Here is a 16794-nt window from a genome sequence, read left to right as displayed (position 1 = left end):
ACGATGGCATACTTGTTTACAGGTGGTGAAATTTAACTACAGAGGTGACTTTCACAAACTTTTACAGGCAATTGGTACAAATCCAGGAATTTAGAAAATAAAATCTTTTAAGTCAGTCCAGTGATTAAAAATGTTGTTGTTTCCCTTCCTTTTAGAATTAGAAGATAATAAATGTAATGTGTACAGTGTTGTTAAGCATTATTTATGAAAATATTTTCTCTGGTTTTTAGGATCGAGTTATGATTAATCGGCTTGACAGTATTTGTCAAACACTTTTGAAAGGTAAATGGCCTTCATCAAGAAGAAGCTATGACAGCAATACAGTGGCCTCTTTCTACACAACCAAGCTTCTGAATAGCCCAGGTGCATCTGCATGTTACAGTGATCCCAGTGTACCACCACCCCCTTTTGCAGGTGTTAAAGAAGAATACGATCAGTCACCACAGATGTCAAAGGTGAAGAAGCATGTACGAGAAAAGGAGTTTACAGTGAAAATCAATGACGTATGTTTATTTTTATTGCTCTAGGACCTGATTGCGATTGTGGTGTGCGGCATGCTTTACTTGCAAGTGGCTGCCTGCTCTCACTCTCACTTCTTTCACACACTTGTTTGTGGGTATTTGGGTCTGCTGCTTCTGGGCATTGAGGATTTGGGTTTTGGGTTTGCTTTGGGGTTTTTTGGCAGGTAGTGGTGGTTTTTTGGTTTGGGGGTTTTGGTGAGATTTTTATTGGGGTTTTTTGTTTGTTTGTTTGTTGGGATTTTTTTTTCCTTTTTTATTTACATAAGCCACTGGAAGGAATTGTTGCTATTTCTCTCTCTCTGAATTGAGGTTTTGCCATTCTGATTCTTCTCCAGACAGCCTATTTTATGCTGTTTCTAAGAAGTCTGGTTAGTAATAAAAGTTATTTCTTCCGTTTGGCTTTTTTAAAGACATTTCAGCATGTCCTATCCAGCAAGCCTGGCCTTTTAGAAGGTTATATGTAAATTTCCCACTTTACATGCAGTCTAGAAGCTTCAAACATTTTCCTTACCTGTAGTTTGAGACCTGTTCATAGGACATAAAAAAAATGTATGAAAATTTCCTCTTGTAATTGAGTTTGGCATTTCTTTAAGACTGGATTATTGAGGTAGACAGCTGTTCAGTGTCTAGATTTTTCAGTTACAATAGTAGGTAATTTAAAATTTATATTCATAGAAGCAATTCCATGGAATTTCTGTTCAGATTTGTTTTTTACATTGAGGAGAAGCCAGGCTTGTTTTAAGATCTAATACAATGTTTTCATTCTTCCTCAATTCTTCTGGAGTAACTGTTGTTATGTGAGAATACTGATTATGAAGTAGCCATTTCTGCTTCAGAATAGACTCTTCTAACCCTGGCATTTATTTAACAGGAAGGTGGTTTGAAATTGACCTTTCAGAAGCAGGGACTGTCTCAGAAAAGGCCATTTGAAAGCGAGGAAGGTGTACTGGGACAACAGCACTACCTGGCTGAACTCCAGAATGCCTCAGAAACCAGCCTTGTTAACTTCCCCAAATCACTTCCCAAATCAGGTTTGTAAAATGTCAGAGGGCATAAAAGTTAGTTTTTGAATCTTATCTTCTGGGTTCTTCAAGTGATCTCCATGTACAGGCAGTGGATGAGAGGTGTGTGCAGTGTTATTTGCTCTAAACTGTAGTCTGAAGGAATCCTCTCCAGTGTGTTAGGAAAACTGGGCACCTGAGTTGAGGCACAAGGTTGGACAACATGAGTACTCTCTCACAGTGTCAGTTACAGCAATGTTCTTTTGTTAGAATGATGCCTTTTCTGTATTATAATCGCCCCCACAAGAAGATTTGAATAATGAAGTTGTGCATCACTGTACCCTGACAGTAATTGATTTAACTCTGAACTCACTGCGGCTTATTTGTAAATAAAGATGAAGAGTTAGAGATTTATGCCCATGTCAGTTTGCACTCTTCATATTCTTTCCTGTGTCTCACACAAAAAAACAGTGGAGGATGATAGTCTAGAACCAGTTTTTAGCTTATAGCCAACACTTATATCTCATTTTCATTAGAAATATTAGTAGGTATACACTGATAAATGAAAATGAACCTAAAGTAAGAAGCTAAAATTTGGATTAAAATACTCAAAATTGCTAGAGTTGGGTACTTGATTTAGGCTGGCTTCTAATTAAAAGACTTCAGTTCATTGAGGTTGCATACATGCAAGGATGAGAACATTTCCTTTAAACAAAAATACTACCCTTCACTTGAATTTTTTACTTTCTTGTTCTTTCGCAATATACCATTAAGGTCTTGTTATAAACATGTATCTAGTTATGTCTGCCTCTGTGCATGTGTGATGTCAGCAGGTTTTAACAGCTCTCCTCCCTATACAGATTTGTTTGGAAGGGGTAGGGGAACAGTAATAGGAAACTAATGTGGTAGAGTGGCTTTTCAGAGCCTGATACTAACAGTGTTTTAAACAGCCATAAACAATAGGCAATTTCTGTTAGATGTTACAAGTAGAAATTATATACACTTGAACTATTTCAAATAATTTTATTTCCTTTTTTTATTCAGCCATTTTTTTTTATAAATAGCTCAAGCATCTAACACTGACTTTATTGCATCATTAATTAGGTACTTGCAGTCACTTAACAGCCAGTGCCAATGGAGTCATAGCTGACAGTCAGCCTGCAGTCAAAAAGAGAAGAGGAAGAAGGAAGAATGTGGAGGGAGTTGATGTTGCTTTTATAAACAGAAATAAACAGCCTAATCATGTAAGTAAACTTGATTTGGTATTCAAGAATAAGGTCCAAATTACTGTTAATCCCTTAACTGAATATAACCAGCTGTCAACATACAACAAAAATGTTATTATTCAAAAACTGCAGGCTTCGTTTTTTTTTCTGAAATTCTTCACTGATGGCTCATGACTACACAAATGAGAACTTGTAGTTTTAGTAAATGTTACATATATGCAGTACTGGTAACTTTTTAAAAAGTAAGTTTAATTCCAGTTTTGATGAACTGTAATTAACGTGTTATTAAGAACTTGATATTTGACCTAGCAACACCTTCTAACATCCTTTCTTGTAACATCTGTCACAGGACCTGGTTGTATAGACTTAAAGGGCGCTATCTATGGTATGAGTAGTCTCACTTAGTCCTTGAGTGTGTGCATAATGATCTGCAGGACTGTGGCCTTCATTGTATCATACATGATATAGTTGTGATGGTTTGTTTTCTATGGAGAACTTAATCAAATATCTTGAATTTCTCCAGGTTAATCCAGGTATTAACTCCAGTCAAGTTGCTGCAGGAATAAACCCAGCACTCACTCACACACAGTTCCAAGGCATGCTTGATGCAGAGAGTCCAGTTCCTGTTATTAACCTAAAAGATGGAACAAGGCTTGCAGGTGATGATGCCCCCAAAAGGAAAGATTTGGAAAGGTGGCTTAAAGAAAATCCTGGCTATGTTGAAGATTCAGGAGCTTGTATTTCTGTGAGTATTCCTTTCAGCTCTGCTTCAGCTAAATAGTAAAACATTTCTTGCAAACTGTATTTGGATTTGTATTCTATGTTACACGGAATTATTCCTTCTTTGTTATTCTATTTTGTTTAAGAAAAGGAAAATGTCCGGGGTTTGGGTTTTTTTTTTTTACATAGTTTAACCTCTGCAAGCCTTCCTTCTCTTTCACAAATTCAACTGCCAAGGAAAGCAATACTAAACAAAGACATTTGATCTTGGTCTAATTGCACCTAAGATTAAAAAAATAACGTAGATAAGAAAACTCATGTTACCATGATACTGATGATGGGAGCTGAAAATGTGTAACCACATATTAGTGATGTGCAAGAGGACTCAAGAATTTACCGTGGGATGTAACCCATACCTGTATTACAGTGCTATGGTAGTGATGTTTGTGTGGGTATCATCATGTTCACATCATGTTACTTCTGAATTTGAGATTTGGTAATGTTGAACAGAATGTAGGAAAACAATATATACAACATCTGGAATAATAACCTCATTTCTCCATAAAGATGTTACAATACAAAACAGTAGCAACATTCCTGACAAAGCACTGTTGAAAACTAAAATTTATTAAAACAGAGCAACGGATAGAGGCATCAGAGAGAGGGTTTAGTGCTGTTTACTGGGCTGCATATTCCATGACTGTGATTAGTAAATTACTATGGCTATTAAAAAAGTTTTGAAATCGATGGTGACTTCAAATGAATGCCTGACTCAAGAATGCATGGGTATCTTAGCATTTTTAAAACAGTTATACCAGAAAGATATTGGGCTTTTTGATTACTTTATAACAGAGGATGCAGCTGCATGATGGGAGGCCCAAACAAAAAAGACACCGTTGTCGCAACCCTAATAAGCTGGATATTAACAGTTTGACTGGTGAAGAACGTGTTCAGCTCATAAATAGAAGAAACGCAAGAAAGGTATTTATCATACTGTTCCCATTCTAATGTTCCCAAAGGAAAAGTTATCTGAAATGAAGAACTCTGTATACTACCCTTGCTAAACAATTGTGTACAGATTAAAGGGTTTTGTTGAAAAGCTTTCTCACAGAGCAAGAAAGTCAATGACAATCTTCTAGTAAATGTTTTGCAACTATGAAAATATGTTAAGATCCAGTTAGAAATTTACTTTGTTGTTTATGTTCAGATTGAACTGAACACTTGATCTATTGCAAAATTGTCATTGACTAATGCAGAGGCATGACCACTAAATTGCACACTATTCTGATCAAAGCAGCAACGTTCTCGTAAGTTCTAAATTTTTTGTACATCTTTCATTACTACTTCTGCACGTGATTACAATTACATTGGTAGTGCATCCTACATAGAAAATTATCCATTGGAATTGCTTAAATCCTGGCATCGAAGAGGTTCCTCGATTGTGTGGAAGACAACTTTTTCTTGCAAGTAATAGAGGAGATGACAAGGAGAGGTGCCATGCTTAGAATCATACAATAGTTAGGGTTGGAAAGGACCTTATGATCATCTAGCTCCAACCCCCCTGCCATGGGCAGGGACATCTCACACTAAACCATGTCACACAAGGCTCTGTCCAACCTGGCTTTGAGCACCACCAGGGATGGAGCATTCACTTCCCTGGGCAATCCATTCCAGTGCCTCACCACCCTCACAGTAAAGAACTTCTTCATTTTATCTAATCTAAACTTCCTATCTTTAAGTTTTAACCCATTACACCTTGTCCTATCACTACAGTTTCTAATGAAGAGTCCCTCCCCAGCATCCCTGTAGGCCCCCTTCAGATACTGGAAGGCTGTTATGAGGTCTCCACACAGCCTTCTCTTCTCCAGGCTGAACAGCCCCAACTTTCTCAGCCTGTCTTCATATGGGAGGTGCTCCAGTCCCCTGATCATCCTCGTGGCCATCCTCTGGACTTGTTCCAATAGTTCCATGTCCTTTTTATGTTGAGGACACCAGAACTGCCCACAATACTCCAAGTGAGGTCTCACGAGAGCAGAGAGGAGCTGACAAGGAGAGGTGCCATGCTTGACCTCGTGCTCACCAGCAGGGAGGGACTGGTTGGAGATGTGGTACTCCAGGGAAGCCTTGGCTGTAGTGATCATGAGATGGTTGAGTTTGAGATCCTCAGGACAGTGAGAAGAGCATGCAGCAAGCTCACTGTCCTGGACTTCAAGAGAGCAGACTTTGGCCTCTTCAGGAGCCTGCTTAGTAAGGTTCCATGGGATAAAGCCCTAGAGGGCAGGGGGGCCCAAGACTGTTGGTTGATATTCAAGGATCACCTGCTACAAGCTCAGGAGTGTTGTGTCCCAACTAGAAGGAAGTGCAGCAGAAGGGCCAGGAGACCTCCATACATGGATAAGGACCTGCTGAGGAAACTTTGAGGGGAAAAAAGAGGCTTATAAAAGGTGGAAGCAAGGACAGGAAGCCTGGGAGGAATACAGGGATGTTGTCTGGGAAGCTAGGGGCCAAGTTAGGAAAGCTAAGGCCCAGTTAGAATTCAACTTGGCTAGGGATGTGAAAGATAACAGGAAAGGTTTCTATAGGTATGTAGGAAATAATTACAGACTATTGACAACATGGGCTCTCTCTAGAAGCTATCAGGAGAACTGGCTACCCTGGATTTGGAGAAGGCTGAGGTTCTTAATGACTTCTTTGACTCAGTCTTCACTGGCAAATGCTCTGACCACAACACACAAGTTGTGGAGGGCAGATGCAGGGATTGTGAGAATGAAGATCATAGGCCCACTGTATGAAGGGATCAGGGTCAAGATCATTTTAACCTGAATGTGCATGAGTCCATGGGACCAGATGAAATCAATCCTTGGCTCCTGAAGGAGTTGGCGAATGAAGTCGCTAAGCCATTGTCCATCATATTTGAAAAATCATGGCAGTCAGGTGAAGTTCCCGATGACTGGGAAAAGGGAAATATAACCCCCATTTTCAAGAAGTGGAAAATGGATGACCCAGGGAATTACAGACCAGTCAGTCTCACCTCTGTGCCTGGCAAAATCTTGGAGCAGATTCTCCTGGAAGCCATGCTAAGGCACATGAAAAACAATGAGGTGGTTGGTGCTATTAGCCTTTCAGTATCTGAAGGGAGCCTGCAAGGATGCTGCGGAGGGACTTCTTCATTAGGGACTGTAGTTATAGGACAAGGGGCAATTGGTTCAAACTTCAACATGGGAAATTTAGGTTAGATATAAGGAATAAGTTTTTTACTGTGAGCTTGGTGAGGCGCTGGAATGGGTTGCCCAGGGAAGTTGTGAATGCTCCATCCCTGGCAGTGTTCAAAGCCAGGTTGGTTGGAGTCTTGGGTGACATGGTTTAGTGTGAGGTGTCCTTGCCTATGGCAGGGGGGTTTTAACTAAATGATCTTAAGGTCCTTTCCATCCCTAACTATTCTGATTCATTTAACTTTATGGTTCCCTCGTACATACCTGTTTTCAGTCACATTGTTTAGGTAGTGTAACGGGAACAAACGTAGAAGGGGAATTTTTGTGTAAAAGCACAAAAGCAGAAGATTAGAGACCAGGTGTTGAATTCAAATTTTTGAACAGGTAATCAAATCTTTGGAAAGGTGTAATGCGTTATTGGGGAAGCCTAAAAGTCAATATTCAAAAAAAGCATGCAGAGTATGACTGTTTATTGAACATGTTTGGACAGAGGTATGGGATGGTGCCTTTGAATGTAGCTTTAGTACCAGAGCAGTAGTCCAGTGGGAGTCTTGGAGGTATTATGTCACTGAATGGAACATTTTCTCTTGTGATACTGTGTACTTTTCTTTGTGTTAGAGAGCAGGTGTAGGGAAAGCAGGAAATGTTTTTATGTTGCTATATTAGGGTCAAAAGCTTTGTGCGTCCATAGAGGAGGGTCAGGCAGAATTTTGAGTCTCTTATCTCTTCAGTGCATTGAGACAGCAGCTCTAGAGAGGAACCTGTGTGGTACTAGTCTCTTGAAAAACAGCTCTGGGCTGTTCTACAGTGTGCCATGCCCCAAGGAATCTTTTCAAAGTTGATGATCAAGGAGTAAGAGATTTGATCCCTGTTTGCTGTAAAAGTCTGTTTTCATGATGGCTTTTTTTCTCTAATAGATTTCCATACCATAGTTGAGACTCTTCTAGTTTATTAATCTGTTTTCCCATTTATAACCTGTCCCATGCTTCTCTGCATCACCGAACACAGTTTGACTCATTTTCTCTTTTAGTTCAGTTCTGCATTTAGTAGTAGGTGGTGAGGGGACTTAAAGTAACCTAGAGAATGTGAATTTAAGTTGCAGTTTATAGAGAAAGCTCTGTAGAAACTGGAATTTTTTCCTTTCTTCTTTCTACCATTTCTCCTTTCTTTCTGGGTATGAACAATATCTCTGATTAATTTGAAAGCTGACTTTCCTGCTTATGATATCATTAGGACATGCTGTCTTGCAATCTTAGACTTTTTTTCATGGAAAAAAAATGCAAGAAATAATTTCACAAGAGAAGCAGAGCCTCTTAATAGAAGTATTTTTACAAGTTGACTGAGATTATGGGACTCGTTTAGTGGATAAAGGAAAGGTTTAACAGGTTTGTAGTTACAACCTTCTTGCTAAGACTCAGGCACTATTGTTCTCTATTCATGTGGTTGCTCTTCCATTTGTTGCTTGTTTTCATAATCTCTGTTATTAAATGTTATTCAGAATGTGAAGTATTAAAGTTGCAAAGTATAAGTTTAATAGATGAGTTTGAGTTTAGTAGGTTTAGAACAAATCAAGAGTATCGCACCTATACCATGAAGAATCACTGGAAAGCTATATCATATGCATTGATAATTTCAAGTGAGACTTTATTTGTATTGTTCTGTAATAAAACACCAAAAAAATTAAACAGTGTCAGGTATGAATACTCCCTTTCTTCTTATTGAATGAGAAGTATTTCCTGACTTCTGTCTTCTGCTTCCCAGGTTGGGGGTGCATTTGCTCCTCCCCTGAAGGATTTGTGCAGGTTCTTGAAAGAAAATCCAGAGTATGGAGTGGCTCCTGACTGGGGAGAAGTTGTAAAACAGTCTGTGAGTATTTGCAGAACAAGATAACCATGGCATGAAATGTATCTTAAAAATCAACAAGGCAAACAGGAAAAAAGGCATGCCAAAAGGCATACTTTTAATTTCTGATATTATATTAAATGTGGAATGTGAGTCAATGTTAGCTTTTTTCTGCCAGCTCAGTTCCCTAAACTGGTTTATTTGGCACATCTGTGAGTAGGAGGAAGGGAAGGACAGTGGCTGGTAACCCCGAATTAGAGATTTGGGTGAAGGCTCTTTATAGAGCCTGTGACTTTCTCATCTCTTAAATGTAGCCTTTGAAGGTTTTTAAGAAAAGTATTAGGCCACAGAATACTTTCTTATTCTTAAAGCTACAGTTGGGAAGATTAAGATAATTTTAAATATTTTATTTTTAATTAATTAAATTTCATTGTGCACTTTTAAGAAATTACTATCCTCAATCAAAATTTTAATCAAGTATTAATACATTTATTTTCTACTACTATTATATAGCTGGTATCTCTTTCATTTTAAGTGTCATTGGCTCAAATGTGGTGTATGGTTCTGAGTTCATTCCCTGTTTGCCTTGAAGATAAGGGCATATTTTGAATTTTAAAAAGTTGTGTTGTATACTGAAAAGGGTTTCTGGGTAACCCAGTTACTCTTCCATTCCATGTGTCTAACAGGAGTGAAGATGGTTTTGTCAACATTCTTGCGAAGTCTGTTTCCTCGCCTACTATAACTCATCAGAAGTATATTTATGCTACACTTTCAGCCTCTGGCAAAGAAATGACCAAGTTAAATCTTTTTTCTAGTTCACTGTCAACAGAACCTGTAATCTTTCTATGAAGTTCTAAATGCCAGTCTCTCCAGTACCCTTGTGGGACATTCTGGTAGAAAAATAGGTAACTAGGAACAGGATTGGACTGCAGTGAATAGAGGTATAAATAACAGCACAATTACTTTTAGAATTTAGTGGTTATGCACAGGGCAGAAAAACAGCATGAGCTCTGAATTCCTCTAGTTTCATTAGGTTAGTTTAAATTAGAGATATTTGCTGAGGGGAAAAAAGAAGGCTCTACTGTAGTATCGAGGTAATAGTTGATCTTGTAATTGCCATTTATAAGAGGAATTTTTAAGACAGTGCATTTCGAAGAGAATGTTAGTATCCACTACAATTCTTTCTTCATTGTTAGGTAGGAGGTCTTACAGAGGTGAAGTAATACTGTGCAAGCACTAAAAAGAAGTGCTCTAAATCTCATTTTAATTGAACTTGAGTCTTCAGTGTTTATTCTTAAGTTTATGGATGAGGTGAAATAAGAGGACGTTAAACAGACACTAGCAGTAATAAAAAGGGCTCAGAGATTGTTGGTGTGTGTACAGTCACACATTTAAATTTGAGTAATTTTTTAGTTAAACTGACAAATGATTTAAATGTTGTAATAATGTAAAGCAGTGCTGGGTTAGATCTTGAATTGAGATTGCTCCTATAATTAGCTATATTTGGCTTGATCTGCAAACAAGCCTCTAGGGATGAGTTATCAGAGGGGCAGAGGGTCTGAGAAGACACCTGTGTGGACCTCACTGTGGAAATGGGTGTTCAGTTGTTTAAGATGTGATAGCACAAAGTCACCACAAATTCCAGTGAGTTGTCTGGAGATCAAGCTGCTGTGCTAACATACCAGCATAATCTTTGATATTGCTACTGTATGCTTGGGTCTTTTGTTTGCTTTTCCTTTTCCATCTTTAAGCTTTCAAAATACTAACAATACCCAATGTGTCTCTTGGAGGGGTTTCTTCCAGAAGGTATGTTTGACCGTATTCTCACTGGACCTGTTGTGCGGGAAGAAGTGAGTCGGCGAGGAAGGCGCCCCAAAAGTGAGATTGCTAAGGCTACAGCAATTTCCCCTGCCACAGGCATATCAGTTAACCCTCTGCTAGCTAACGGACTTCTTCCCACAGTGGATCTGCCCAGTCTTCAGGCTTTACAGCAAAACCTGCAGTCACTGCAAGTGACAGCAGGATTAATGGGAATGCCGGCTGGTTTAACTGCTGGAGGAGAAGCTAAGAACATGGCTGCCATGTTCCCCATGCTGTTGTCGGGGATGGTTGGATTACAAAACTTGCTGGGCATGGGAGGGCTTCTGACAAAGTCTACAGAATCTATTTCAGAGGAAAAAAAGGGAAGTGATTCAAAGGATGCAGATACAAAGAAAGAAAGGACAGAAGACCAAAATACAGATGCTGGTGGTGAAAATTCTGTTTCAAGTTCTCCTTCAACATCCTCTGCTGCTGCAGCTGCCAGTCCCCTCTCTCTTAACCCTTTACTTTTGTCCAACATAATTTACCCAGGGATGCTTCTCACTCCAGGCCTTAATCTTCATATCCCAGCTTTGTCTCAGTCTAATATTTTTGATGTACAGAACAGTGAAAGCAATGATACAAGCTCAGCAAAGCTTACAGAAGAAAAGGAGGAAAATTCAAGGGTCAGAGATGAGGAAGACAAAGAGGGAACAGAACCAAGCTCTCACAATGAAAACAGCACAGATGAGGGTTCAGAGAAAGCAGATGCTTCATCTGGATCTGATAGTACATCGTCTTCATCTGAGGATTCAGATTCTAGTGATGAAGACTGACCCCAGACTCTGCACTTAAATTATAAACTGATTTTGAATTTATTCTTTAATTATTTTGTTGTAAATAACCTAGTGTTGAGTGCATCAGTGATTTACTAACCGAACATTTCAATATTTGTTTAGAAGTGCAAACTGCTTTCAGAGACATTTTGCATGTAATATTTCTTGAAGTTCATAAGTTTCCAAACTTGTATGTACTATCAAATACACAATGGTGTAAAATTACAACAAAATGCATTATAATTTTGTTGGGGGGTTAATTTTATGAAAATGCTCAATTAAGAGCTGTATATTTAATATATTTGCAGTGAACACAGAATACTTTATGCATATTTGATTTAATTTGAATATAATTTTACAGCCTCCTTGACACCTATAATTTACAGATCAAAACTCAGCAATAATTTGGGCAGCTAATGAATGTCATGAAAGCTGTAGAATCTACATCACCATCCATTGCTTTAATTACATGAAAATGCTCTAGTGTTGTGATGCACTACTGTTTCCAATTCAGGTACAAGCGTGTTTAAAAGAAGAAAAATTTTTCCAAATTAGCCAATTAAACTGGCTACCTGTTACCTCAGCTGAGTTAGTTTAGGAAGTTTACATTGGTTTCTATTACTTGTTTTCAGGTTTTGTTTTCTAAACACATCCTGTATATCATGTTAAAATCTGAGTTAAGACTGTTGGGTTTGTTTGTTTTGGTTTTTTTTCCCTTTATTACAACTGTTCTGTTTTGACAGCGCTAAGGGGAACTTAAAGCAAAACCTGTTTTATCTCATACTACTTGACACCATGTAGGTCTATTTAGTTTACACCTTGCAAAGTTTTGGGCTCCCTCTGCAGAATTGCAAGTCCCAAAATGAGGAGTAGTTTCCCCAAGTCTCAGAAGAGGCAGACTGTCATAAAGTGCCACTGAAAAGACCTTTCAGCACCGAATACTTCATGTAAAAATTGTTTGTTTGCTTTGTGTAGATTTCTATTTGTGTCTTACGTCATAAAACCTCCTGGAGTTGCCAGTTTTGATAATGATAAATAAAGTATAGATAGTTTTGAACTCCTTTTGAGTTTAAACTTCTCTGAAGATTTAAATCTGACTAAATATTACTCAAAATCATTATTGGTATATCACTTCATATATTATGCTGAGTTACCTACTGAAGAAAAAGCACTTTGAATAGTAAGGAAGACAAATTATTCCTAGAAACCACAGTAACAGGGCAGAAGGCATCTGTCTAATTCCAAATCCTTAGAACAATTACTATATAAAAATCTGTCTAAGATTTGATATGTGACGATTCCTCCCCCTTCTTAAGCTGCTATTACTCTGTCGCAGTCGAGGCCCAGATTCACATTTACCGAAGTTCAGAGCTGACCGAAACTTCAGTTGACCTTGTCTAAGAATAGGCAAGTATTAAGAGGAAATAGATACAGGTAATAGTAGAAGTCATTGATAAATCTTTACAAAGGGATAAATAAATAAAAAAACACCACAAAAAAAAAAAAACTAAAAAATCCCACAACTGTATATTTTGATATAGTTCCGTTGCTTGCTTGCACAGTAAAACTGTGGGTTTTATTAAGAACTTTACCAATGAAATATAACTTTATGTGCAAAATAACTAGTCCCATGATTAGAAGCAGTATTACATGTAATTACACAATTATACAAGTACCATTTGGATTGTGCTAGTTACATATTTTCCCAAATAATATTCTGATTTTTGGCCCTTTATGCAGTGTCTTAGCAATAGTGAAAATTAAAAACTGCCAAGAGAAGGGAGTAGCAATTCTTCATCATGGGGAAAAAAAATAAAAAATGTAGTACTTCATATTTTGCTGTTTGTAATATAGCACTTTTAATTAACTAGGATGCATCTATGAAATAGCCAAAGTTTTACAAACAGTTATTAGTTTGCTGCTGGAGTATGTCAACAATACCATCACTTCACACCCTTCCCCCTCAAAACAAATCCTAAATCTTGTGACTAAAACCTAATTTATATAATATTTCTGAAAGAAAATATTTTCCTAATTATAGTCAAGTGAGTTTGGTTACCATTCTAGTGATTCTTTCTATGTAATAAGGCAATTGCAGTTTCAATTAACAAAGGCTGGTGTAGATTGAGCGTAATATATTGGATTTATTTTTAATCTGTTTGAACTCGAAGGGAAAAAAATGTCCCACTATCAGCTAAACTATATGCAAATACAGTTGTATAAAGTTAAGGGTTATAAGGAAACCTCAGTAGAATTACATTGATACTGAAGTTAAAATTAAAAGGATATCCAAGGTGATGATAAAGCGTGTGTTGGTAGTTACTAAAAGATCCTTTAGCTGTTATCGCCTTGTATTTCTATCCCTTGTTTCAGGCTTCATGATTCAAGTCTTAGTCCAGGGTTGGTTTTTTTGGACATTTGCAATATTTGCCAGTTGTGTTCTGTGTAGTCTGAATTTGCTTTCTGTAGTTGATCAAGTGTCTTAAAAAGTCATTTGTAATTTATTGAATTACTTTCTATGATGTTCTATAGAGCAAATGGAAGTTTAATTATTTTTTATTAAACATATTCTTTGACTACCCATGATGTCAGCCTCAATATGTGAAAATAATGCTGTTTGTGTAAGGATTAAATCTGTGGATTTCAGCAGCAAAAGTTAAATTTTAGTGTTAAGCTCTAAAATGGAATATTAAGACTTTAAAAAAAAAAAAAAATCAAACCGAGGATTTGTCCTGGGTTCAGCAGTAGCATTCATTTTTCTCCTTAGTAGCTGGTGCAGTGCTGTGTTTTCAACTTTTGCCTGAGAACAATGCTGATAACGCACCAATGTTTTGAGTTGTTGCTATGTATTGCTTACTGTGATCGAGGACTTTTCAGTCTCATGCTCTACGAGCGTGGACAGGCATGGCAATCTGGGAGGAAGCAGAGACAAGACACCTGACCCAAAGTAGCCAAAGCCATACCATGGCACATCATGCCAAGTATTATATAAACTGTGGGGAGTCACTTGGAAGGCCCAGATCACTGCTTGATTCTCCTTCCCATCCCTCTGTGTGGTTCTGAGTTACCGGCTGGGTTTAAACCACGACAGGATGCTTCTCTGGGAATCAATTTCCTATTAGTCTTTTGTCATACAAACAGTGTAAGAAGTTGGTTCCAGCCTTTCAGTAGTTAGGGTTAGAAAGGAGTATATGGTCTAGGTTCTGGTCTAAAAGTTGACTTGACATAATGATGCACCTGATATTCCAGGATGAAGATGGTGGCAGTGGAGTGCCTTTTGAATATTTCTTTTAAAAGTCTGCATTACTAAATCTTTTAATTATGTGCACAGCACTTACTATTGCTATTTTTCATTTATTTTGTGCAAGGTATGGGCATTTCTCCTGACACCGAGTTGTCTCCTGGTTGTCAGATGCTTCCTTGTTCCAACCTATCATTGCACTTGAATGATTCAATGGTCTCATTCTTACTGCAGTCTGAATTTTGTTTTCAGATCATGATCTTTCTGTCTGAGCTGCTGCTTTCTCAAATCTGTACACAGGTGATATAAATACACATACATGCACATACACATATGAGCACTGTTCTCATGTTCTCCTGTGTCCTGGGTTCAGCAGTAGCAGTCAATTTTCTCCTTAGCAGCTGGTGCAGTGCTGTGTTTTTGACTTTCAGCCTGGGAACAATGCTGATAACACTGAAAGAGAACACAGTTTTTGGCACCTAATGTGGGGCTCGAGGAGTTGAGATAACGACAGATCTGACTGGATTAATAGTCACTTGTCACAATGCTGATTTATTGGCTCTCAAATTTGTTTCTCTTGATCTGTTTCAGAATGTTGTAACTTAGAGCAGGTATTTGCTGTGTTAGTGTTTATCAAGTGTGGGGCTTGGGCTAAGGTTCTTGTCTCACTGTACTTCATGGCAATGACTTGTAATACGGGCGGGCTCCAGAAGCAGGGTGGGACGGACGTGGCCGTGGACTTGTACCTGGCCATCCTGCTGCTCTTCACTGTCCTGGCCCTCATCCTCGCCTCCGTCTTCATGAGGCTGCGGGGAGCCGAGGGGGAGCGGCCCCGGGAGCTAGCGGCGGCCGAAGCGGCCCAGGAGAGCGGCCCCGGGGACCAAGCGGCGGCGGGAGCGGGGCCGGAGGCCAGCAGGGAGTGGCATCCGGTGGAGGAGGTCGGGGCGGTCGAAGAGCAGAAGGAGGCGGCTGCTGAGCAGTGGGAAGAGGCGGCTGCTGAGCAGTGGGAGGAGGCGACGGAGGAGCCGAGCCCCCCGGAGGAGCCGAGCCCCGCGACGGCCGAGAGCATTCCCCGGAAGCTGCCCGCCAAGCACCAGGAGGATGCGGAGAGCAAGATATCCCCTTTGGGAGCCTCAGCTAGGTCCAGCCTCGGGCACCCGGGACAAGTGGAGGGCGCAGGAGACCACACAGCATTTCCCAGCAAGGCAGAGGAGGAAGATCTGGACTCAGAAAAAGAGAAGCTGGTGGTGGAATAGCTGGCAAGCACAGCAGCTACACCAGCCCCAGTGACAAGTACAGCAGCATCGTTTTGAATGGCCTTTGGGTACCCTTGGGACTTTCCTGCTGATTGTGATGGGGATTAGCATGTTGGCACACATAAAGAGTGTGTTCTACCCACGACCATTTTGTCTGATCTCAAAAGTTAAGCAGAGTCAGGTTTGGGTCTTGTCTAGGGTTAGACGATGATATAGGAGGACCAGGAGATTTTCCCCAAGGCTGGACAGTCATGAATGGCCAGATGTGTGAGACAGTATGGGCAAGTATCTAGTCCACTGGGCCCCTCCACTGCTCTGGAAGTGTCGGAGATGAAAGGCAGCTGTATGGAGTCCCCAGCGACAAGTTGCAGAAACTGCTGAAGGGGAGGGTGAATTATTTCGGGCCTGGTGGGCCCATGGCACTTCAGGCCATCAGGGCAGAGATGCAACATATAGATGGAATCATGATCGAGGGGCGGACTTAGCAGTGGACACTATTGCCCAGGTTATTCAAGAGTGTGAACACTGCAAACAGCTTCTCCTGCTCTGAAAGACTGTTACAAGAGATGGAGCCCATCATCATGGACCAGATGGACTCAGCAGCTTTATAGGGACTGGTCCATGCACTAAGATAAGAGTGCACTGAGATAAGAGTGATGGTATATTGCAAATGTGGGATCTGAGCATGACATGAATGGTATGGAATAAGGGGTGGATAATGTCCTGGGTTCAGCAGTAGCAGTCATTTTTTCTCCTTAGTAGCTGGTGCAGCACTGTGTTTTTGACTTTTGGCCTGGGAACAGCTCTGATAACACTGATGTTTTTAGTTACTGCTCAAGTGTTTAGTCTGACCAAGGACTTTGTGAGCTTCATGCTCTGCCAGGGAGGAGAGGAAGCTGGGAGGGAGCAGAGAAAGGACACCTGACCCAAACTGACCAAAGAAGTATTCCATACCACAGCACGTCATGCCCAGGATGTAATGGAGGGTTACACATAAGGGCTAGTGCTTTGAGTGGTTGGACTAGGTACTGGTCGGTGCTCGGTCCAGGAGGGGCAAGTTATCAGTCGGCAGGTGGTGAGGTGTTGTATTCTCTTCCCTTGTTATTTCCTTTATCATTATTAGTGGCAGCAGTAGTGAT

At 39.7% G+C, this 16794-nt stretch overlaps 2 protein-coding genes across 3 annotated transcripts in view; both read left to right on the top strand.

Annotated features, from left to right (window-relative positions):
* LOC133282381 (chromodomain-helicase-DNA-binding protein 9-like) overlaps positions 1 to 13739 on the top strand; it is a 75934-nt gene extending 62195 nt beyond the window's left edge. The window contains exons 32-38 of one of the 2 annotated variants that reach the window (XM_061478403.1): positions 231 to 455; positions 1393 to 1552; positions 2627 to 2766; positions 3272 to 3493; positions 4321 to 4449; positions 8442 to 8546; positions 10313 to 13739. In XM_061478403.1, the coding sequence (XP_061334387.1) occupies positions 231 to 455; positions 1393 to 1552; positions 2627 to 2766; positions 3272 to 3493; positions 4321 to 4449; positions 8442 to 8546; positions 10313 to 11158 (1827 nt within the window). In that variant the 3' untranslated portion in view covers positions 11159 to 13739. Of the gene's footprint in view, positions 1 to 230; positions 504 to 1392; positions 1553 to 2626; positions 2767 to 3271; positions 3494 to 4320; positions 4450 to 8441; positions 8547 to 10312 lie in introns of both variants that reach the window. The other variant, XM_061478402.1, reaches the window with a different exon arrangement.
* Positions 13740 to 15033: 1294 nt separating this feature from the next.
* On the top strand, positions 15034 to 15703 carry LOC133282374 (coiled-coil domain-containing protein 96-like). The gene has a single exon (XM_061478392.1). It carries the CDS (start codon positions 15077 to 15079, stop codon positions 15653 to 15655), a length of 579 nt encoding a protein of 192 aa, XP_061334376.1. The 5' UTR covers positions 15034 to 15076; the 3' UTR covers positions 15656 to 15703.
* Positions 15704 to 16794: the final 1091 nt, after the last annotated feature.

The sequence above is a fragment of the Pezoporus flaviventris genome, unplaced genomic scaffold (assembly GCF_033815535.1).
Source record: "Pezoporus flaviventris isolate CSIRO_AGI_PZ_B2104156 unplaced genomic scaffold, CSIRO_AGI_Pfla_v1 ptg000121l, whole genome shotgun sequence".
In the NCBI taxonomy this organism is placed as follows: Eukaryota; Metazoa; Chordata; class Aves; order Psittaciformes; family Psittacidae; genus Pezoporus; species Pezoporus flaviventris.
The sequence above is the reverse complement of the archived record's forward strand: the minus strand, read 5'-3'. Positions and strand labels throughout refer to the sequence as shown.